This window comes from Sardina pilchardus, chromosome 11 (genome assembly GCF_963854185.1).
Source record: "Sardina pilchardus chromosome 11, fSarPil1.1, whole genome shotgun sequence".
Classification (NCBI taxonomy): Eukaryota; Metazoa; Chordata; class Actinopteri; order Clupeiformes; family Clupeidae; genus Sardina; species Sardina pilchardus.
Genome location: NC_085004.1, coordinates 31,874,108 through 31,898,846, shown reverse-complemented (window position 1 = coordinate 31,898,846; position 24,739 = coordinate 31,874,108). Strand labels below are relative to the sequence as shown.

At 46.7% G+C, this 24,739-nt stretch overlaps 1 protein-coding gene across 3 annotated transcripts in view; it reads left to right on the top strand.

Moving 5' to 3' along the window:
* The window catches only part of myo5aa (myosin VAa), a 54,974-nt gene extending 32,890 nt beyond the window's left edge, over positions 1-22,084 (top strand). Inside the window, exons 21-41 of one of the 3 annotated variants that reach the window (XM_062548686.1) lie at positions 820-1,059; positions 1,600-1,848; positions 3,084-3,177; positions 3,746-3,888; positions 4,225-4,338; positions 4,586-4,720; positions 4,913-4,969; positions 5,285-5,512; positions 10,278-10,378; positions 12,916-13,114; positions 13,626-13,694; positions 14,657-14,750; positions 14,964-15,110; positions 15,618-15,772; positions 15,899-15,988; positions 16,544-16,694; positions 17,267-17,549; positions 18,289-18,463; positions 18,654-18,734; positions 18,817-19,017; positions 19,054-22,084. In XM_062548686.1, coding sequence (XP_062404670.1) covers positions 820-1,059; positions 1,600-1,848; positions 3,084-3,177; positions 3,746-3,888; positions 4,225-4,338; positions 4,586-4,720; positions 4,913-4,969; positions 5,285-5,512; positions 10,278-10,378; positions 12,916-13,114; positions 13,626-13,694; positions 14,657-14,750; positions 14,964-15,110; positions 15,618-15,772; positions 15,899-15,988; positions 16,544-16,694; positions 17,267-17,549; positions 18,289-18,463; positions 18,654-18,734; positions 18,817-18,969 — 2,958 coding nt within the window. In that variant the 3' untranslated portion in view covers positions 18,970-19,017; positions 19,054-22,084. Of the gene's footprint in view, positions 1-819; positions 1,060-1,599; positions 1,849-3,083; positions 3,178-3,745; positions 3,889-4,224; positions 4,339-4,585; positions 4,721-4,912; positions 4,970-5,284; positions 5,513-10,277; positions 10,379-12,915; positions 13,115-13,625; positions 13,695-14,656; positions 14,751-14,963; positions 15,111-15,617; positions 15,773-15,898; positions 15,989-16,543; positions 16,695-17,266; positions 17,550-18,288; positions 18,464-18,653; positions 18,735-18,816 lie in introns of all 3 variants that reach the window. The other 2 variants (XM_062548684.1, XM_062548687.1) reach the window with 2 other exon arrangements.
* Positions 22,085-24,739: the final 2,655 nt, after the last annotated feature.

Sequence of the window (24,739 nt, the reverse complement as noted above, 5' to 3'; positions counted from 1 at the left end):
CCCCCATGTTCGCCTGATGTTGGAGGCCAATCACAGAACAGGGGAGAAAGCAAGACCATGAAGAGCTATGCAGAGACGCATTTGATTGACATCCGTGGCGCCCAATGAACGGATCTGGGCATTTTTTCAAATACGAGAAAATGAACGTCTGGTTGCCAGACCACGTCTCATTTGAGAAGTGGGAGGCGTTAGCCAGGCTAGGATAGTGGTAGAGTTGTGAGATGATATGAAATGTACAGTTTATGGGATCAGATTTATGTCCATGTTTACTGTCCGTCTGTTTGCTATGTGACTTGTGCTAACTGATCATGTGCACAGACCAGGCCAGGCTGGGGTGAGTTTAGGGACTCTCCCACTGACAGACTGAAGCAGCTGCCCTCTGTCTCTTCTGTTACACACACACACACACACACACACACACACACACACACACACACACACACACACACACACACACACACACACAAACACACACACACACACACACACAAACCACAAACACACGCTTCTGCCACCAGCAAAGCCTCCCACTCCTCCCAGTCACTGACTCCATTTCTCTGTTTATATCTCTCTCACTCTCACTCTCTCCTGCTCTCTCTCTCTCTCTGTGTATGTTTAAGCCCACACTGTGTCACCCTGTTATTTGGGCTGTGGTCTGAACAGGATGAGGATTAGAAGAAAGGTTTGCTACGGTCATCTTTTTCACTGTTTTGGTGGCTTGACCAGCTGCTCACCATCTTGTCTCTCTATCTCTCTGTCTGTCTGTCTGTCTGCCTGTCTCTCTGTCTGTCTCTCTGTCTGTCTCTCTCTGCTCTGCAGCTGGTGCGGGAGCACAAGGCGGTGCTGATTCAGAAGATGGTGCGGGGCTGGCTGGCCCGGCAGTGGTACAAGCGCTCTCTGGAGGCCCTCGTGTACCTGCAGTGCTGCTTCCGGCGCATGAAGGCCCGGCGCGAGCTCAAGAAGCTCAAGATCGAGGCGCGCTCCGTGGAGCACTACAAGAAGCTCAACATCGGCATGGAGAACAAGATCATGCAGCTGCAGCGACGCATCGACGAGCAGGTGAGGCCATGCACACCTGGAACCAGATGTGCGGCAGTCACAGCTGCAGGTGACACTCTAGGATTCTCTTGTGCCCTATTCCCACTTCCCACGTGGTGTGGAGAGGACGTCTGGTCAGTGAAGACATTTTGGTGTGTAATTGATGGTCATTTGGCAGACTGTGTGGGCTCTAAACACTGCGTCTGTGTTGGGGAGAGGCCATCACATGCCTCCAGAGTGCTGAGTGCTTGGCTGGAGCAGGCCGTCAGCTCTGTGTCCAGTGCTCTGGACGGAGGATGAGCTCACTCTGTACTGCCCTCGGCCCCCTCAGTGCCAACCCAGTGAGAGGTCAGGCCATGACCTTTCTGTGGCCATGCACACATGCAGAGCTTGCATAACATGCATATGTTAGTTTGAGTGAATACAGATGCCACTGATTATAATATCCAAATGTTACGTTTATGAAACTAAAGTCTTAGCACTGTTTTCGTGTTTGTAAATGTGTGTGCGTGTGAGAATGTGGCGTTACACGTTAACTTGCGTCTCTCCACGCCTGGGCAGACCAAAGACAACCGTGCGATGAACGAGCGTCTGAACGGCCTGGAGAGCTCCCACGCGACCGAGAGCGAGCGCATGCGCAAGGAGGTGACGCGGCTGCGCACGGCCGAGGAGGAGGCCAAGGCCAACGCCCACAAGGTCACCTCCCTCCTGGAGGAGCTGGCCCGTCTGCGCAAGGAGCTGCACACCACCCAGAGCGAGAAGAAGGTGATCGAGGACTGGGCCGAGACCTACCGCGACGAGATGGAGAAGGTAGCCCTCTACACACACACACACACACACACACACACACACATATTTCTGTACTAATAATAGTCCCATTGATAGGCTTACGCAACACCAACAGGCCTATGGCCTAAACAAACAATGTTCAAAGCCAGTTATGTTATGCAAGACACTACTTACCTTTTGGAAGAAATGACATACAATAATCTGGGGGTGACATTGCCACCTTCTGTTTAGTAAAACATGATCTCAGGCTACCATAAATTAGAACAATTCACACACACACATGCACCAAAGAAATATGGCATCAATGTAGATTTATGTTACAGTACATGTGAGTATGTAGTGCATGTGTGTGTGTGTGTGCTGTGTGTGTGTGTGTGTGTGTCGGTGGGAGAGGGGCTGTTCGTGTGAGAGTTGGAATGCGCCCTTGTCTTGTGCTTAGTGGAGTCATCCAACACTTTAGATGAAGATTAGATGAAGATCCTTCTAGATGCCCTGAGATACAGTAGATCCTCTCATTCCCACTGTGCATGCAGACATATTAGAGCATGTGTATCATGATTCAGGGTCCGTGGAGGTCAAGTGGGAGGTTGATGCGTATATGGCCCAGACACCATGTCTTTGCGGCAGGTGAGATGTGATAGGCCTGTAGTTTAGGTAGATGTAGCCCAGTAGTCCACAGTAGTGTGTATGAAGTCTGTTCAGAAACAGCACTGTTGTTTCTAGCTAGCTAGTCATGTAGTAATTAGATGAAACATAACGTGTAGGATGATAGATTGCTACAACATTAATTAAACTGTAGTGCCACTAGAGGGCAGCATATTCCATTTCAGGGAATTGCTGTAAGTATTGTATTCTCACTAGGCCTCTTATCCTACTAATTCTTCAGTGTAAATGATAACGGTCCAAATTGCTTCCTCTCTTTACTCGGACCTCATTTTCTTGATGTAGTTGCCTAGTTGTATATAAGTCTCATTTTTGTATAGTTATGGTTATGGTGTTTAGCAGATGCTTTTGTCCAAAACGACATACAAATAACAACAATGCAATATGAAAAGTTGGTATGACTACATTAAGAAGGAAAACAATAAAAAAAACAACAATGTTATTTCAATCAATAGCCTAATGAAAATAAATAAATACAAACCTCTTTGCAAGCAGTCATATTTCTCTTGCAAAATGTCAATCTAGCTTCTGTTGATAGGTTGAACACTTACACTGTGTGTGTGTGTGTGCGCTTGTGTGTGTGACATGTTTAGATGGTGGCAGAGCTAAAAGACCAGAACGGGTTGCTGAAAACGGAAAAAGACGATCTGAACCGCCTGATCCAGGAGCAGAGTCAGCAGATGACAGGTTGGTGCCCTCGTGCGGCCTCACACCCTTCAGCTGCAGTTCATCTGTTCCTGCTCAGTTCTTGTGTTCCTGCTCAGTGCTCGTGTGCAGTGCGCTCATCTTCATTAAACTGCTGTGTGTTTGTCTGCTCAAAGAGTTAATTGAGTCAACTGAAGAATCTTATCTCAGGTTGTTGAAGTCTCTGAGTGGCTCAACTGTTTACGCCACTGCTTCTGAATGGTTCTGTGTGAAGTCGCACAGCCTTGTGTTGATGCTGACCGCTCGTGTGTGTCCACCTTCACCACACAGAGAAGATGCAGCCTTGTGTTGATGCTGACCGCTTGTGTGTGTCCACCTTCACCACACAGAGAAGATGCAGCCTTGTGTTGATGCTGACCGCTTGTGTGTGTGTCCACCTTCACCACACAGAGAAGATGCAGCCTTGTGTTGATGCTAACAGCTTGTGTGTGTCCACCTTCACCACACAGAGAAGATGCAGCCTTGTGTTGATGCTAACAGCTTGTGTGTGTGTGTGTGTGTGTGTGTGTGTGTGTGTGTGTGTGTGTGTGTGTCCACCTTCACCACACAGAGAAGATGCAGCGCGCCCTGCAGGAAGAGACCCAGCAGCTGGAGAACGATCTCAACGAAGAGCGCTCGCGCTACCAGAACCTCCTGACCGAGCACCTTCGCCTGGAGGAACGCCACGACGACCTCAAAGAGTCCATCAGCGTGGTGAGGAGAGCCAATCGGCACGCGGCGCCAGCTAGCATTAGACACCACCAAAACCACTGACTTGGGGATCAGTTACATGATCTTATCATTTCATGTAGAATTATTCTCAATTCTAATTCTAATCTAAGTGGTGCAGTCTACCTGTCTGGATAATCAAGTGACTACTCTTACTGCTACGCTTACTGTACATAGAGTAATGTGAAACTCTATGTGTTTGTAGACTACAGATAGCAATATAGCATTGCTCAGAGAGCCTCATACTGTAGGATCTACACCCTGAGTGTGTGTTTGAGTCCAGAGTCCAGCGTTCTGACCTCGTCCCTTCTGCCTCCCCAGAGCGTGCCCAAGCCTGGCCACAGGAGGACCGATTCCACTCACAGCAGCAACGAGTCCGAAAGCACCTACATCTCGGAATTTGCCGAGTCCGAGGAAGGATCCCGTGCCGGGGAGGTCAGAGGAACAACATCACTTCCTGCTCAGATCCACTGTCAAAACATTTTAGTGACTCATGACATCACATCTCTGCTAAAGACGCCACATGAGACTGTAGACACACATATTTTACTCTATTGTGGAAATATTGCTTGTATAAAGACAAGAATGAATGGATTGAGATCTTTTTCACCCTGTGTGATCACACAGTCATGTCTGTATGGTTGTTGTGTCTTTGTTGTGCGTGTCCTACCCATGGGTGCAGGACATGACCAGGGGAGGGGACATGTCCACCTTCCTGAAGATGCAGAAGAGAGTCACCGAGCTGGAGCAGGAAAAGCATTCGCTGCAAAACGAGCTGGACCGCCGAGAGGAGCAGTTTCAGCGGGCTAGAGCCAGGGTGAGCCCGCCGCTTACAGCACATATAGTTTTGGAAATGTATCCACCAAATGAAGTTAGTTTGCTTCTCTCTTGGCAGTAGTTAAACGAGACTTTCCCCCAGTGGAGGTAATGCAATTGGTTGAGGAAATGAAATAATGTTGTTGACGTGCATTTGGGTCAGTTCCTCTCCGTGTCTTTTCTTGGCCTTTAGGATGACGAGGAGCACAAGAAGGCTCGCGGGGCAGAGTTGGAATACGAGTCGCTTAAGGTAGAGCCCCTTGCTCCATCCAAACTCTCAAGTTAATCAGAATGGCACAAAGTGGTATACTGTGGTTACTGTGCAAATCTTGGGGACAACTTGTTTAGTTTTATTTCTATTTGAACACATTTTATTTTTTACTGATAGTTCATGTTTTAGTCACTAGCCACTGCCATCCTATCTCATATGGCCAGTTCCTTGGTTTTCGGTGATTTTCCTGATATTGTTTTTAAAAAAATGTTGTGTTTTGAAAACAAAACTGTGTTTTGATCACAGTAAAATGTATATTAGGAGTAACATGTCATTTTGTGCGCCCCCCCTTAGCGGCAGGAGCTGGATTCGGAGAACAAGAAGCTGAAGCATGACCTGAACGAGATGCGTCAGCTGCTGGGCAGCAACGCCGGGGCCCAAACGTCGGTTCCGGGCTCGCCCGCCTACAAGGTGCTGCTGGACCAGCTGAACTCCTCCAATGAGGAGCTGGAGGTGCGCAAGGAGGAGGTGCTGATCCTGCGCTCGCAGCTGGTCAGCCAGAAGGAGGCCATGCAGCACAAGGTAGGAGGACCAGTCGCATCACTGGACAGGTCATCACTGAGAGGATAGGTCACCAGGCAACAGGCACTGCAGAACAAGATGAGCTCAGGCCTTGGTGGAGACCTGAGGGGTATTTCACAAAACCGAGATAAGGGATTAAACCGGGATTTTTTGTCATCCTGGATGAATTTACCCTTGACTTGGTTTCACAAAAGAGATGCTACATAAGTTGCCATGGGAATTTATTCTCTGAAGCTAGCCTGGTACCGACCAGGCTAACTGCCAAGCTAAGTTAATTCTAATGGTAATTACATGATCTGATTGGTTCAGTTTAGATGTCATTCAAATCAGACTTCCATGCGATTTTTTTAAGAGCTGTATTCTATTTATATACTATTTGCCACCTGCATTTACTCGCAAAACACAACAGAATGTCTGTCCAATACTATATGGATATCATTTAAATTATGGTGGCCTTAATTAATAACATAGCCTACTCGTTGTTTGCTTTGACAGACGTTTTATGAATAGCCTACTGTAGTAGTTGATTGGAAGTGGAGGGGACATTTTTCGAAGGTGTTTAAAACTAATTCGGTTTTAAGACAAAATAAAGATATATATTGTCATACTCTGTGCGTCTTTGCGGTGGCAAATAATGACGGTAATGACGTTGCCTGCCGAAAGAAGGAAGCTCTCACACGTGGGTGCGTGCGTACATTTGCATTTAGTTGGTCTGCCACACCTACTCCAGCTATGTAACAGAAATAATCAAGATTCCCAATCCAACAAAGTACAACTTTACCTCGTTGTTAGTCTAGACTATATCAAAACCGGATGTTCCCGTTGTTTGCAAGACGCTTTTTTTCGCCGCTTTTTTATTCCAACCGTGAGTTATTTGGGGGAGAAACACATCCCGAATAACTTACACCTGGTTTGACATAGTCGCTCCTATTCATCCTGGATTGGCGTTAGTGAAACGAGTTTTGTAAGGATGACAACGCTATGTCAAACCTGGCTTAATCCCTTATCTTGGATGTCTTAATTCTGCTTTTGTGAAATACCCCTCTGGGAAGTTTGCCAGGATGACTAATGAATGTTTTGAATGCTGGCGAGTTTGTTCTCATGTTACACTTGGGCTACACTGGATGCGTTACGTTACGTCGCGTTCTAGAAGCGTATTGTTACTTATCGACTGGCTACACTGGCTGCGTACGTTCAGCGATAAGTCAAGAGCAAGAAGTGTGTTTTGGATTTGCCGTTTTTCAGCTCAGTGCACCGGCTTTCCACTGATTCATAGTTTACATAGCCTACATAATAAATACAACCAGGGTGAGGGGCCTACACCTCTACCTCTGCTGAATGAATTTCATCCTCGGGGGACTTGTCAATTATTTCAAAACAATTGAAATAACAGGCAGGTTGTAACAGAGCTTACAAAGGGGCGTCTGCAGGAATGAATGCTATGGTACGCACACCAATCCACATGCAATAATACAACAAAAACGTCTAACAGTGATCTACTCATTTGGACAACGTTACACTAAGTTACTGCTAAGTTACATTTAGTTTTGTTCTAGCGTAGCCTACCGTTAACGTCTGGTTTTAAACAGTTGTAATGCTAACGTTCCGACAAGCACACAAATTGTCTACCTTATTGCCCATCTGGAATAACTCCTCCAGCCAATTGCTGCCTCCATCTTCCATTCTCTCTCTTTTCGTTGCTTAAAAGAACTTGCGATATCCATGATGACTATTGAGTTAGTGATTTAGGTTCACATTGTGTGCTGATAACCATAGATAGCCGAGTAAAAGAAAACAACAAGCAGCCTAGTTGCGCACCTGCGAGTTTCGAGAATAGGCCTATAATGCCACGGAGTCCAAGGAGACAATCTCCGCAAAGTGGGGAGAACTGGGATGATGAAACACTTTTTATTTAAGCCTAAACGTAATTTAGCCTACAAAGATATCGTAGGGTAGGCTACAACACCAAAAGTGAATATTTTGTCACTAGCAACCTACATCTGTCCTCCGTCAAATACAGTTGCATTTACAGCTCTGAACAAAACCGTTCTTGAGTTATAGGGCTATTTGAGAAGTCCAACGTGCGTTTTGTTTCATTTTCCCATGGTAGCAAATGAAACAGCATGGGGGACGAATAACTTAGCCTACAGTTTCACAAAGCTATGTAAACTTCCCACAACTTCAATATTTGACACTTTGGTACTTCAAATATGTGTTATTGTGGATAGATTGCTGCTGGGCTATTGCCTACGTCTAGGTTCATGTCTGTTAACAACTCATTGCCGTCGGTGAAGCGCGGCTATCTCCCTGTTAATTGCATTTGGCTGAGCAACGGAGGTTAAGGCCTATACTCTGTTTTGTCCAAATTATGTCTGTCTATCGCTCCCCATGTCAACAGCAGACTACCAACATAGTGCCATAAATCAAATCCTCTGATGAGTAAAACAGAATGACCGTGTCCACTAAATAGTCTGTTAACGTGCGCTTGTTCCCTGCTCAGAGTTTCGCAGACATGTGAATAAAAGAAGGCCACACAAAGTCCGACATCAAAGTAAGCTGTTTAGCCTACTTAGTCCAATAAGCGGAATTATTTTGACATGATGTGATAGTAATCGATTAGGTTTTATGGTACATTTTACTGTCTGTTAGCCCTAATTCCTCTGCCCTGTTCGCGTGATCCTCATTAGTGGGTCGACTGAAACATTTAGGCTATCTCCCACATCGCAGGTGTGGCCATCGCAGACAACTAAATGGTTCATGTCCTTACATTAACGATGAATGTTCAACTTTTCGAAGTGTTGTAGGACCTGTTAACGCTAAAGAATTAGGCCTGTTGATAGTTATTTTTTTTTTTTTTTTAAAAACATCCCCCCTGTGTTTTTTTTTGTTTTTTTTGACAAATCGCACCCCATCAATACAATACACAAATCCTCTTCAGATAGGCCTAGTGTTTCTATACAATGACTGCGCATAGACTCCTTACGTCAAAAGAAAAAAAATAGAAGACAAGTCTATTTCTACAGCTTCGATGCGGCATGACTTAGCGCTGCCGCAACTGGTGTAGCCAGTTCCATTGATTATAGTGGAATCTAATTATTACGTCAGATGTGGTTTTGACTTAACCAGACTTAACGTAACGTAACGCAGCCGTAACGTATCCGGTGTAGCCTCCCCGTAATGACATCATTTGTGTGGCGTCTTGTGTCTCCACTCCCCTCTCACGCTATGCCTGTGATGCCAGGATGAGAAGGTACTAGTTCTTCTCCCACCGCACTGTCTGCAGCACACGCTCACCTACTGTACTGTCCTGTCCACCCTCTTCTCCGTGTATCTGGTTCACCTGCCACTCCTCTCTCCTCTCACCTGCCACACCTCTCTCCTGACACACCTCTCTCTCTCCTGACACACCTCTCTCTCTCTCTCCTGCCACACCTCTCTCCTGACACACCTCTCTCTCTCCTGACACACCTCTCTCTCTCCTGACACCTCTCTCTCTCTCTCTCCTGCCACACCTCTCTCTCTCTCTCCTGCCACTCCTCTCTCCTGCCACCTCTCACCTGACACACCTCTCTCTCCTGCCACACTTCTCTCCTGACGGACCTCTCTCCTGTCCCACCTCTCTCCTGCCACACCTCTCTCCTGACGCACCTCTCTCCTGTCCCACCTCTCTATTGCCACACCTCTCTACTGCCACACCTCTCTATTGCCACACCTCTCCTGACACACCTCTCTCCTGCCACACCTCTCTCCTGCCACACCTCTCTCCTGACACACCTCTCTATTGCCACACCTCTCTCCTGCCACACCTCTCTATTGCCACACCTCTCCTGCCACACCTCTCTCCTGCCACACCTCTCTATTGCCACACCTCTCTCTCTCCTGACACACCTCTCTCCTTCACGCACTTTGATCAATCTCTGTGATCAGTCTGATCAATCGATGTGTCAATATCAACCTATCAATGTCTGTCTTTCTGTTTCTGTCTCTCTGTCTTTTGTTTTCTACCTCTATCAATCTATATTCTGTCTCTTAACCCCCCCCCCCCCCCACCCCACCATACTCCTCTTGACATGTCTTTGGTGTGATGAGCCTCAGGCTGACTGAGAGACAGCCGCTCACTGTGGAGAGCGTACAGTATGGCCTTGAGCTGGTGCTTCTGGCCATATCTGTTCCCTGGCAGCATCAGCATGCTTGTGTGAATGAGTGTGTCAACACAGTGTTGTCACACACATGTAGAGATGTGCCCTTCATCATCTCTCTAGGGGTCATCAAGCAAATACAATTGAATCCACCTCATGCCCTGTGCAGACTACACGATTTCAGCCCGATTTTGCCATGATTGTGTCGGCCGACAAAGTTCCATTGCCGTGTCCGTCGTTCCTGAAGTCGCGATGTCTGCGACATTCTACGACATTACGACCAAAAGTCTAGCATGTCAGAATTTTGGGGGAATCTCCTACGATTCCCGTGTTGACACTGACAGTGTGACGACACACGACGAGAAGGCTACGATAGATGATCTTGTAATGTGGCCACTCTAGCGACTAAGACACGGCAAGATTTTGTGGTTCTCTGATCGCCTAATCTGACATGATCAATCGTAAAAGATAATAGTGAAAGACAAAAAAGTTGTGTAGTCTGTACAGGCCATTAGTAGAACCGTGTGTGTGTGTGTGTGTGTGTGTGTGTGTGTGTGTGCTGTTGCCATGACGACTTTACTCTTGGAATGGCTCCCTGAGCGCTGTGATGTGTTCTGTGTCCGCAGGAGACGATGACCGAGCCCATGGCCCACACAGAGGACATCAGGAAGATGAAGGACGCCGGAGAGATCACTCAGGCTTACATCGGCCTCAAAGACACCAACAGGTATCAACCGCATCTGTCCTCTCTCTCTCTCACTAGTTCTCTGAGTATACCAACATGCTTTCGTTTCAGAGTCAGGCCTGTCGCTAAGGCTTTTATGCTGGATACGACGTGACGTGAGAGCCCAACACAGACAACAGTTGTTGGTGAAGTGGTGTGTGTGGTCTGCCTCTCTGATGGTCACTTACTATTTTTTTAGTTGGACTTATTTTACTTTGAGGTGTCTTCAGTTGTGTGATAGGATAGAACATAGAGCCCTCTGTCCAGGGGACGAAACGTCTTTCCTCTGCACAACAGAGCGAGTGCATAACACACCCAACTCAACGTCACATGTGCCTCTCTCTGTCTGTCCAGATCGCCCAGGTTAATGCGCAAACCCCTCGAAGTGAGCGAGCTGGTCAGTAGGCTGAGGTAACTGAACTCTGGGCAGCATGCATGGCCACGCTGCCTCTGCGGAATGTTCTGGCGTGCGTGAACAGCACTGTCTACTCACACGCCCTCCTCAGCACAGCCAATCAGAACGTCAGGGCAGGGTTACAGCCAATCAGAACGTCAGGGCAGGGTTAGCGGCTAGCAGCTCAGGATCCACTAACATGCATGCAGCTGCACTGATACTTGTATGCTTTAAATAAGCATCGTAAGATACTTCACTTTAAATAAGCATCGTAAGATACTTCACTTGAAATGCTTTAAATAAGCACTGTAAGATACTTCACTTTAAAGTCAGGTTTAAAAACAGGTAAGATTCTCATTAGTTTGAGCCTACTGTATATGTCACAGGTTTATAGTGGATAGTAACATAATGCATGCTTTGTTCATGTTGAATAGTTTAGTGGAGAGAGCTCTTAACACATGAGGATTAAAAGCGCAGATGTGTGTGAACGCACGGGGAAAGCTGTCGTGTGATGAGTGTTACTAGTGTGCTGTGTGAAACGGTGTGGGGACATCAGTGAGGTTTTGGACTTTTGATCAGCAAACAGAAGTCTTTAAGTGTGTGAAGGTTTGCTGACTGAAACTTGGTTAACAGTAATGGAGTTGTTGGCCTTGAGAACTAACACAGATAAACGTGTTTCTGTAGGGCTCTTTCTTTTCCTCACCGCATTGAAAATCATTCCATTCATATCATTAGATTTAAAGCACTTTCCCCTATAAAATCAGATCATTGTTTCCTACCTTTCTTTATTTTTGTATAGCTGTCTGCTATCTTTTCTCTTCCCTTAAGCAAAATATGATTTCTTGTTTGTCATTATGTTCCTGCAGTGTTTGTCAAGCGACTCCTTTGCTCTCCCTCATCAGCTGTCATGATCATGTTGCTGTGTGTCCTGCTCTGTCTGTCCTCCCATCAGATCTGCTCCAGACTACCATAAGCTGAATGAGGATGGCGAGCTCTGGCTGGTTTATGAGGGGTTAAAGGAAACCAACAGGTTAAGCGCACCTGTGGCGACCTAGCATGTGTGTGTGTGTGTGTGTGTGTGTGTGTGTGTGTGTGCGTGCATGTGTGTATGAGAGAGAGGAAGAGAATTGAGGAAGTTGGTAGTGAGTTTGTGTGTGTGTGTGTGTGTGTATGAGAGAGAGGAAGAGTATTGAGGGAGTTGGTAGGTGTGTGCGTGTGTGTATGTGTGTGTGTGTGTGTGTGTGAGAGAGAGAAAGATAACTGAGGGAGGGTTGGTAGTGTGTTCCATTCCATGAGAGCCCAGCATGTGTTGAGTTGTGCTCCACTAACTCTTCCTCCTCTCAGCTGAGCCTCTCCAGATCTCTGGGCTGCTGCAGTGTGCCATGACATGAACCCATGAGCTCATACTGTAACCTGCTCTGTCTCTCTCACCTCTCTTTAAGCTGTTCAAGATACAGGAAAGGTTCAGCGACTAATACTGCATTTCCAGTGCATGTTATTGCAGTTTAGGAAAGTGTCTTCCATACAGTAATATTGCATGTGTTAGTTGGCTTGTCTACACAGCTGGATGTGTAACCTGCTGTAGTGCTGGTCCCGGTCTGTCCTCTCATTAGTCCAGTGGAGGCTTGCTGTAGTGCTGGTCCCAGTCTGTCCTCTCATTGGTCCAGTGGACGCTTGGCCGGTGGTGTGCCGCCTCCTGGCGTGCGTGCGCTGCCTCCTGGTGGCCAGTGAGGGCAGCGCGGCTTGAGGTGGAGGGCATGCTGAGGGCTGCTACTCGCCGCGTGGCTTTGACTCACCTACTGTAGACACTCGCTAGTGACCGCCGCCGGACCCTGCGACGCTCCCTCTGCCCCGCCCTCATCACTGACCCTCTCCCTCTCTCTCCCTCTCTCTCTCTCTCTCCCTCTCTCTCTCTCTCTCCCTCTCTCTCTCCCTCCCTCTCTCTCTCTCTCTCTGTCTCTCTCTCTCTCCCTCTCTCTCCCTCTCTCTCTCTCTCTCTCTCTCCCTCTCTCTCTCTCTCTCTCTCTCTCCCTCTCTCTCTCTCTCTCTCTCTCTCCCTCTCTCTCTCCCTCTCTCTCTCTCTCTCCCTCTCTCTCCCTCTCTCTCTCTCTCTCTCTCTCTCTCTCTCTCTCTCTCTCTCTCTCAGGCTGCTGGAGTCCCAGCTGCAGGCCCAGAGGCGTAGCCACGATAACGAGGTGGAGGTTCTGCGCGGGGAGCTGCACAGCATGAAGGAGGAGAATAACCGGCAGCAGCAGCTCTTGGCGCAGAACCTGCAGCTGCCCCCGGAGGCGCGCATAGAGGCCAGCCTGCAGCACGAGATCACCCGGCTCACCAACGAGAACCTGGTGCGTACCGCCACACCACGGCCCCCCCGGCCTGGGCCCGCCCTGTGTGTGTGTGTGTGTGTGTGTGTGTGTGTGTCTCTGATCACCCGGCTCACCAACGAGAACCTGGTGCGTACCGCCACACACGGCCCCCCCGGCCTGGGCCCGCCCTGTGTGTGTGTGTGTGTCTGATCAACCATGCGTCTTACTACTGCACCCTTATGGACCTCACCAACACTCTTTAGTCACACATCTTAATAAATGCTGGTGTTTCATTGTCAAAGGTGTGTAATGTGAGAGTATTCACGATGGATTACTCATTCAGTCTAACAGTACCCATGTATTCATTCGTATTCATTCATTTGTGTGTTAAGAAGCCGTAGTGTGATGGAGTTTTGTTTTTTCTGCTTGTGTTTATGAGACTGAAACATTCAAGTAACGTTGTAGAATTGTTCTGTGATGCTTACCTCATTTAGTGCAGGCGCTGAGTGTCCTGTTTGAGTTCCTCAAAACTGTGGCTCTTTCCTCACAGGAAATGCAAAATACAGACGACCCAGCCAAATATCGGCAGTATCGAATCAACGTTTTAAAGCGGATGATTGTATGTAGGGAGGACGAAGAACTGTCCTCAGTGTGTGTGTGTGTGTGCTTGCGTGTGTGTGTGTGTGTGTGTGCTTGCGTGTGTGTGTGCGAGCCTGTGTGAGTGTGAGTTTCTCTGCACGCATGTGAATACTAATACACTTGAGATTGTGTGTTGCACAGAGTGCTCCTGAATCTGAGCTCAGCTCTAACACCTGACAGCAGTGTGTCCTAACCCACAAGTGGTCAAATTGAGTGCACTCTTTCTCTAATACTTCAGCAGTGTGTCCTAACCCACAAGTGGTCAAATTGAGTGCACACTTTTCTCTAATACTTCAGCACCGGGTGATGGAAGCACAGTTGGATATATGGAGTATTCCACATGATTAGTCAACTGCACTGTGTGATAACAAAACAGGAAAACCTTGTTCCATCAACATCCAGGAAAAGGGTTTACATGATCCATCAGGCTCAGTGTAAATAAGCAGATTTGGTCCTTTATAAATGCTAAAACCATCAGCTCTGTAATCCCTGTGCAGTTCTTCTTAATGCACATGTGATCATTGTTGTTTTACAGTTAGACAAATCGAATCAACTGCGCAGGGATTTGCATCATCCTGTTCGGTCTTGTAGACTTTGTTTCCATCAACATCCAAATGATTCAGTGGCTCATCCCTCCTAGAGAGGAGCTCTGCTAACACGCGTCTTTGTCCCACATGCTGATGTGTTCAACTAAAAAACCTGTTCGTCCCAATTCCCAATGCAATCCCCCAACAGTCACTCAGTCTCCTCTACAGTTGCCTTGGCTGACGGCTTGTTCTGTGTCCTTGTCCTTCCTCTCTGTGTCTCTGGTCACCCCACTCTCCCTCTGTGTCTCTGGTCACCCCACTCTCCCTCTGTGTCTCTGGTCACCCCACTCTCCCTCTGTGTCTCTGGTCACCCCACTCTCCCTCTGTGTCTCTGGTCACCCCACTCTCCCTGCAGGACCTGATGGAGCAGCTGGAGAAGCAGGACAAGACCGTCCGCAAGCTGAAGAAGCAGCTCAAGGTCTTTGCCAAGAAGATCGGTGAGCTGGAAGGTAATGCAGGCGTGTTTTCAGCAGGGCTAATGGTGTGGTCTACAGACACCCAGCTACTCACAATGGGATTACGTTAAATGAAGAATCATCTTCAGTGTCACTAATTGTCGCTCGTCAGTATGCGGTACAAGTCTAGGAGTCATGGTAGCTCGTGGTGGCTTCTTCCTGAATAAGAAGAGCATCTGAATGTGTGTGTGTGTTGCTGCTTCTCAGGAGGCCAGGTGGAGAGTGTGTCTCCTGGGCAGACGGTGGACGAGCCCATCCGGCCGGTCAACATCCCCCGCAGGGAGAAGGACTTCCAAGGCATGCTGGAGTACAAGAAGGAGGACGAGCTGAAGCTGGTCAAGAATCTCATCCTGGGTGGGTCCTGCTGTTGGTCAAGGGTGTGGCCATCTAAAACCATCAGAACCATGACCATAGAGAAGTGCATTCTCGCCTCCACCGTTCAGCCAGATCTGTCTTATATTCATATAGCAAATGTGTAATGTTTTTTACATAGTCACATAGCAGATGTACAATGTTTACAGTTTTTACATAGTTACACAATTTCATAGTTGCTGAAAATGTTAATCAACCTCTAAGTTGTAATATAAAGCATCAAAGCATACTAAACATGTGCTGAAACGCTTTCCCTTGCACTCCCATAACCTCACACTTCTGCAGGGGGCATGATGATGTTTTTATCTGAGCTCAAGAGCATCTTGTGTGTCTCTGTCTGTGTATACATGTCTGCTCTCACAGAGTTGAAGCCGCGAGGTGTAGCTGTAAACCTGTGTGTCTGTGTGTACATGTGCGCTCTCACAGAGTTGAAGCCGCGAGGTGTAGCTGTAAATCTGTGTGTCTGTGTGTACATGTGCGCTCTCACAGAGTTGAAGCCGCGAGGTGTAGCTGTAAACCTGATCCCAGGCCTGCCGGCCTACATTCTCTTCATGTGTCTGCGACACGCCGACTACGTCAACGATGACCAGAGGGTCCGCTCCCTGCTCACCTGCACTATCAACAGCATCAAGAAGATCCTGAAGGTACTGCCAGACTAGCCCAGCGGCAAGAGGGGTGCAGATCCACAATAAGAAGAGAATAAAATGGCCACTGTTTTAGCTCTGATAAATGTGTCAGATGTTGACCATGCTTTTCACCTTCTGTTACAGAAACGAGGAGATGACTTTGAGACCGTTTCATTCTGGCTCTCCAACACGTGCCGCTTCCTCCACTGCTTGAAACAGTACAGTGGTGATGAGGTAAGTCTGGAGTCACACACACACACACACACACACACACACACACAGATATGGAGCACAGCATTAGTTCAGGCAGGTCACGGAGTCTCGCTTCCCTGGATGGCCCAACTGACTTCAATCTAACAGCTCAGCTGATTGTCAGCTTATTGGCCAGGCCCTGCTTTCATTGGCAGAGATCTTTCAGAGCGCTTATTTAAACTACCTTAAGTACCAATTTGCTGCCAGTGGCTTTTTCTGCAATTTTGCCACCCACCTCCTCCCCTGAACCTCCTCATACTTCTGCCTTCTCAATGTCTTGTCATTATTGATGTTTGGTCTGTTCTGTACCCCATGGGGGGTTTATTGCTGCTCTCCCTGCCTTGGGCTTTCCATGTTTGAACATGGAAGGGCAGGGGGCCCCCAGAACAGAGCATACCGCCAAAATGAATATCATGCATGGTATAATGCTATCTTGGAGACATAGTGGTCCTGACTGAAATATACTGTATATATGACTATATGTGTCACCTCCAGACCACTAAACCCTCTCTTTTCTTTGGATGTCGGTCACCTCAGCAATTCATGAAGCACAACTCCAACAAGCAGAATGACCACTGCCTGTCCAACTTCGACCTGGCGGAGTACCGTCAGGTGCTGAGTGACTTGGCCATCCAGATCTACCAGCAGCTCATCAAATGCATGGAGAACATCCTGCAGCCCATGATCGGTTAGTGCCTCTCCACTCCCACCCCCCCCCCCCCCCCCCCCCCCACTATACCAACCCTCTGTGTTCCCCTCTGCATCCCCAACCCTCTCTGCTCCCCTCTGCACCCCCAACCCTCTCTGCTCCCCTCTGCACCCCCATCACTCAACTGAAATGCAGTGGCTTCAATCACTTTTACCGTCAGTGACAGAAACCATATGGAGAAGAATGTAGGAACTTTAATGTCTGTTTGTGTTCAAGCCATCTCTGCTGAAAAAACAGCCTGACCAGCTGAAGGTGGTTTGCTGGTTGACTAGCTTGTTAACCAGCTTGTTTGACCACCCTATGATGGTTGACCAGCTAGACCAGCAAAACTCTTGCTCAAACCAGCAAAGACCAGCTAAAACCAGCTAAAACCAGCATAAGCTGGTTTCTTGCCTTTATTTCAGTAGGGATATCTTATTTGAGATATTATCATACTGTAGCAACAAAGTAGGTCTGTAGACTGGCCTTTCAAACAGTGTACGACGTACGTACGTGTGTGTGTGTGTGTGTGTGTGTGTGTGTGTGTGTGTGTGTGTGTGTGTCCACCTCAGTGTCCGGCATGCTGGAGCATGAGACCATCCAGGGGGTGTCGGGCATCAAGCCCACGGGTCTGCGCAAGCGCACGTCCAGCATCGCGGACGAGGGCACGTACACGCTGGAGTCCATCCTGCGGCAGCTCAACGCCTTCCACTCCACCATGTGCCAGCACGGCACCGACCCCGAGCTCATCAAGCAGGTGGTCAAGCAGCAGTTCTACATCATCGGCGCCGTCACCCTCAACAACCTGCTGCTGCGCAAGGACATGTGCTCCTGGAGCAAGGGCATGCAAATCAGGTAACCGCCACAGGGGGCGCTACAGATCATGTGCTCCTGGAGCAAGGGCATGCAGATCAGGTAACCGCCACAGGGGGCGCTAGAGGCATGCAGATCAGGTATCCACCACAGGGGACGCTAGAGGCATGCAGATCAGGTATCCACCACAGGGGACGCTAGAGGCATGCAGATCAGGTATCCACCACAGGGGACGCTAGAGACGTGCAGTTCAGGTGCGTAACATCAACACCACCTGGTGTTGCGTGCCGTAACAAGAAAAAAAAATTAGATCTCCGTTGTTTTTAACGGAGCGAAGCCCACTGGAAACGTCTGCCACGCAGCAGCGCACAGGGATAGAAAACTGTTCCAAAATCGTGCGTGTCAAGCCCACACCACTGAACGGCGTGTCCGGTAGGCGCCGGCCTTTAAGAAGCCTCTTTACAGCCGTGGACTTCTGTGCTTCTGTGGGTGATGTAACTTACTGACTTAGTATTTACATTAGTATTGCTGCCTCATTGAGGAGTTGACCTGTCAAGTCAATAGCCACGTTTACATGGACACTTCATCACGACACCTCAATCGGAATGAAAATTCCCGATCCGATCAGAATTTTAATCGGAATGGAAGAGGTGGTGTAGCCCGTTCCTATTCTGAATGAACACCCATGTATACGGTCATTCGGATTGACTGCTATATCTTCCCAATGTTGTGCTGTGCTGCAGGTATAACGGGCGTTGTGCTGTGTTGTGCTGTGCTGCAGGTATAACGTGAGCCAGCTGGAGGAGTGGCTGCGGGAGAAGAGTCTGATGAACTGCGGCGCCAAGGAGACGCTGGAGCCCCTCATCCAGGCAGCGCAGCTCCTGCAGGTCAAGAAGAAGACGGACGAGGACGCCGAGGCCATCTGCTCCATGTGCAACGCTCTCACCACTGCACAGGTGCACACACACACACACACACACACACACGCGCGCGCGCGCTCTCACCACTGCACAGGTACACACACGCACGCACACGCGCGCGCACGCTCTCACCACTGCACAGGTACACATACACACACACACACACACACACAGAAGACATGCTTAAGGAAGTTCTGATGAGTAACCTTTCCCTTCAATTTCACAGATTGTGAAGGTGCTCAACCTGTACACTCCTCTGAATGAGTTTGAAGAGAGAGTGTCTGTGACCTTCATACGAACCATACAGGTAAGCTCTGGCCAAAGACTCTTGACACAGAATGCTAGTTGTTTGCACCGACGCCCTCATTTGCAACCTTGTTTGTCCACAGACCCGTTTACGAGACCGCATGGAGTCGCCGCAGCTCCTGATGGACACCAAGATGATCTACCCGGTCACCTTCCCCTTCAACCCGTCCTCCCTGGCCCTGGAGACCATCCAGATCCCCACCAGCCTCAACCTCAACTTCCTGACCCGTGTGTAGACGCTCCCCCGCAACCCAGCCACACACACACACACACACACACACACACACACACACACACACACACACACACACACACACACAGCACACACCCAGCACTGCTACTGTCCTCTTCATTCATCCAGCCAAATAAGATCACGTTTGTTTTGCGTTTCTTGTTTTATTTTGTTTATCTGTTTTTGCAGATACGAGTGTGTGTGTATGTGTGTGTCTTCAGTGGAGGTGTGGTTGTAGCACTCTGGATTTTGTGCTCATTTCTGGAATGTATCAATCCAGTAGTGCAGGTTCTCTCTCTCTCTATCTCTCTCTCTCTCTATCTCTCTCTCTGTTAGCATCATGCTGTAGTACCCATGGTCTGTATCATAATTAAATGCATAGAAATAAATATATATCATGCTTATCATATTATTTTATTTATTGCTTCTAATCTTTCCCTCTAGATATTATTCTCAGAGCTTAGACACTGATAAATAGAAATATCCATTACCACAATGTCACTTTTCAATGACTGGAGAGAAGCCATGTCATTTGGAGGACTGAATTAGGCATATGTTTATCTCAAGCAAAGGATGTACTATAAAATGCTGTTATTTACTGTAGTCTTTCTTTTTGTTAGTATGTGTATTGTGATTGGAAATTAGCATATTTAGCTTACTGTGTCATGTGTAACAGATATATTGAAGGAGGGCCTGCGTTCCAAGGCTGCTGTCGAGAGTTAATGCTTCCTCCTCTCCTCAATATCAATATTGTTTACAGCTCCAGACTGAGCTCTGTTGTCACTGGTGACACTGAGGTCACATATTAGAGTTCTTGTGGTTCTATGGCATCAGCCCTTTTGCCCGAGCTTCTAAAAGAAGGACGTGCTAGACTGGGTATGGGATTGATCATCTGGTTGCCATATGACTTTAGGGTCGGCCGTGGGCCTCCACTGAACTATTGTGTATCTCCAAAAGCACACTGGATATCCCACATATTCTACTGATCACAGGCGCTCTGAAGATAGCATAGGTTACGTTTGTAAGCAGCAGGTGGCTTTACTCATTTCAGTATTAAAGCTTTCCAACCCAAAAAAATGATGTTGGTTAAGTGGTTGTTCCGTTAGCAGTTTTTTTTTTCTTTGCCTTTTGGTTTTGGCTTATTTTGCCAGGTATGCCATGCAGTTTGTATCCGAGTGCTGTCAGCTTTACCCCATGACTACCGATCTCATCAGCCAATATGCGCCCCCAGCCTCACCTGTGCACCCCCACACACACCTGTTCACCCCCAGACTCACCTGTGCACCCCCACACACACCTGTTCACCCCCAGACACACCTGTTCACCCCCCAGCCTCATCTGTTCACCCCCACACACACCTGTTCACCCCCACACTCACCTGTTCACCCCCAGCGTCACCTGTTCACCCCCACACACACCTGTTCACCCCCACACACAGCTCTAGGGGCTGCTCACTGCAGTGCAAATGTAAAAAGACATCTTCATAGAAATGTCTGTGATTGCTTGTGCTTCTCTTTCTTTTACTTCCCAAAACCAATTGGCTCTCGGTGGGTAGTGCCCATCTGCATGCGTAGTGCTGTCCCCTCTCAACAGACCTGCATGGGCCACGCTGAGCTCCAGGTGTGTGTGGGTAGTGTCGCACCAGCTCCTGCCACCTGGACACTAGCAAGCGTGCTAGCTGTTCCATGGACACACACATGTCCACATGCCTTACTCCTAATTGTACTTTTAGCAGGTTAGACTCCAACATGCATCACAGCTATTAGAACTTCGCTCCTCCCGATTCCCCACACCATCTCAATTTCAGATGTCATCGGCCTGTTAAATACGCCCATGTAAGTTCATGTAGACCTCTCCAATTGGAATGAGCAGTTGAGAACAGATACACAACAGCTAGTGAAGTTGCCATGTCTCAGGTTGTCTCTTGGAACTGTTTTGTGTTCTGAATCCAGGGTGATTCCAAATTCATTTCCACTTATTGGGACCATGACTTTTATGTTTTATGTATGTTTGCCTTCTATTGTCATGATCAACATTTGTGTTGTGTTGAAAACTAATGTTACATTTAAAAGTGTATAATATAATGTATGAATTGAAAGGAATTAGATGATGCATAACTGGAAAACTGCATTTTAAATCCATATCATTTGTTTTATTATCCTTATATGCCACACAATTGGACAAAGCCTTACTTGAAAAATAAATATGTTATGCCCAACATCAGCATCATTTGTTTTTTTCCATCCAGTACATTTTTGTTTTGTTCCCCCTTTTCTGAACTTTATTTGTGGAACTGGTTCTATGGCACCCTTGTGTGTTTGCCATACATGTAAAAGAAAGACCTTGATGTCAGTACAGGTTCTAGATGTCCCAGCATGCACCATTGTGATGATGCAGGGAAGCGTGGTGTACTTTAACCATCTAATGGCAGATTACAAGAAGCTCAGCTGTCCTGCAGCTGTTCTTTATGGAACAGGCAGGTATGATCACTTCAACTGGATACAGTAGATATGATCACTTCAGATAGCAGTCATGTTGAACCATATCGCTGTTTTCCTTGTTTTAGTTCCGATGCTATATCAGCTGGTATATCCTACACATCTCATTCAACATCACAAATGTGTTGCACTATGAAGAACTTGTTGTTCTTGAACTTTCCATGGGATGAAATAATCATGTTTTGGTGTCTTAGGCAGGAGGCTCTCTGTGGTGTAAAGCATATTGGTTGTATCATTTTACTTGAAGGATTAGAATAAAGCCATTTCATCTCTCACAGGCTCTGTGGACAGAGGCTTCATGTCATAGTGCTGTGCGGTCTCCATTTATGCTTGTCACTGTTTGATGATGCTGTTGCCTCATCTGTTTTTGTAACACTGCAGAAATACTGGAAAGTAACTTTGTTTGAATACTTTCCCCTCACATCGTTCAAATGTAAATGCTGTTCATGTATGAAACGGAATCATCCAAAGGTCCAGTATGTAAATTTGAAAAGATCTCAAATGTTTGTAGTCCCTGTTAGCTATAACTATTAAATGTCCTTACCATTGGAACAATAACATGGAGTAAGGTTCAAAGGTCATACTTGTGAAAGATGATGAATAAATTAATTCAGCACCGTCTTTCAGACTCCTGTGGTTTAAGTGTGTGTGGGTGAACTTGTGTGGGTTACACTCTTATTTCTTATTTAGTCTTATTTCAGAACATACTGTGCCCTTCTTAAGTATTGAAACACATGCTACAGTTGACTATAAACAGGAATATAAAATCATCTTTTGGAAATTATCTTAATGCCTTAAATGAAAACATAAAAAAGGAAATATCCACCCTTTAAAGACATCAATTTTCTTTGTGAATGAATAATGTATCGTAAATAAAGAAATGTTTTCCTTAAAATACCGGGGTCATAAGTATTGGAACCTCTATGTCAACCCTATGTCAAACCATACCTGGAGATTGGCATGGTTTTATTTCAGTTAGCCTATTAGCTAGTTTCATTCTCATTGAGCTCAATTTTCTACCACATATTTTCCTTCCCTTCGCCTCTCTAATAATTTGCTTGGACACTGAGCTCTGTGAACAGCCAGCTTCTTTAGCAATGACCTTTTGTGTCTTGCCCTCCTTGTGCAAGGTGACAATGGTTGTTTGGACTGTCAAGTCTGCAGTCTTCACTTGGAATTAATGAAATAAATACACTTTTTCCATGATATTCTAATTATATGATCAGCACCTGTAGTAGCCTAAGGACGTTTTCTGAAGGATTTCATCTTCTAATTCAGGCTTCAGAGAGCTCCCTCTTGTGGGCCATAAGCTTCTTTGATTGTTGGATGTAGTACACAGACAGAAATACTGTAGATACTGCTACAAAATGAGATTTTAGGAAGTAAACATGTAAATAACCAACAATTTAAATGGTGGCAGTACTTATAATGCAATTTTAGATCCATATAGATAAGGTATTTACATCCTCCTTGATGACTTCATTCTGATGGCTTTTTTTTTTTAATGCACATATTTTGGATTGCGCTTTGAGGAAAGACTTGACCTGGCTATTTCTGATATCATCAGCACCTTTCTTGTGAGTGGGCCGTCCATCTTAAAAGCAATACCTGTAGGTCGGTGTAAAAACGTTAATGCCGTTAAGGAGCTTACTGTAGCCCTTCAGGTTCAATCCTCTTGTGCCTGTTGTACACAGTACTTCTGTGGCTGAACAGCTAGTGAAACCTTCTGCCATAGGTAAGTGCTGCTTTTATTGTATATTGGTCAGTTATGTGTTGATTTGGGTGTTGTTTGTATGTTGCATTTGATGGTAATTTACTGTGGACAAATCACACAGGGGATGGCTGGATAACCTTGCCCCTACGTGACAAGATAACAACATGTAGTGGACCGTTTTAAATACAGAGCCATTATCATTCGTCAGCAGGCGTCACCAATATTTGTGGATTATCTATATAACCTTCATATTTAACAAAAATAATAATTTCCCCTTCCAATTGTGAGCACTTATTTCTTAAGAAGGCCTATATCCTACATTCAGTGAAAACTGTGTCATATACTATATTACATAGACAATTGCAATGCAATTTACATTTTGTTTGTGAACAAATGGCCATGTTTGTTTTATTCCAAGCCAATCAGTATAGAATTGAAAACATTCTGTATTAATAGCTACACACACACACTACTTTATTATGAGTGAGCAACAAGGTGTTGCTGAGGAGATTTAAGTTTGACATCATAGCCCTGTACTTGCTCAAATTAAATATGTTTAGTGGCTGTGTATTGCATGTTGTGTTTGCAGAATTGTAGATGTTAGGGTACATGTTAATACACATTCCCCACAAATAGGACTGACTGTGGGTCTGGGTGTGCCTGATCTGGATCAGGGTGAGGAAGATTACTGAGCGCTTATCCTCCACACAGCTGGTAGTACACCCTCAGGGCCACAAGGGCCAATGCAAGCAGCACAAAATGGCTTCTGTGTATAGAATGTGTTCACTTATCAGACCAAAGTACCAGAGACATGTTGAAGGTTTAGGCATGACAGGGATCCTCCTTGTCCCTACCTAGTCCTGTCAAGTGTGGTAAGCCATAGTAAGACAGCATTTCAACTATGTTGACAAAATACATTAGTCTTGGTTTTCACCATACTAAGCTCGATCTTTTAAGATTGAACATTAGTCTGGGGAGGCTGTGCTTTGTTTCTACTGCACTTCGCGTCGCTTAAGTTTCGTTATCATCACGTCACCGGCCAATAGCGTGCCATGCAGGTCTAGAGTATGGCCGTTTCTGATTGGAGCCAAAGGTTCTGGCAGTAAACAGAGGATAGGCTATAGATCTGCTGGTTTCCAGCCTGAGCTGCCGGGCGAAATTCAAATTCTCCTGAAGTTCAGGCAGGGTATGGATATCACCCAGCCTACATTAGTCTGGCTACCACCATACTAAACTCTTTTAAGATTGAACATCTTTTAAGATTGTCTGGGGAGTCTGCGCTTTATTTCTGCGGCGTGATCAATGGATAGTTCAAATGACTCTGTAGTCTGTACACTTTTGGATAGTCCTTCAACCAATCAGACAAACAATCCGGGAGCGCCTTTTGGATAAGTTTGTGACTGAACCCAGCAGACATGGACAGGAAGCAAGAGAGATGTGCAGGTTTCCAGCCTGAGCTGCAGGGCAAAATCCAAATCACCAGCAGATCAGGCAGGGTTTACCCAGCCCAAAATACAGTTCTATGTAGTACAGTGAAATGCGAGAGAGACGTCCACTCATAA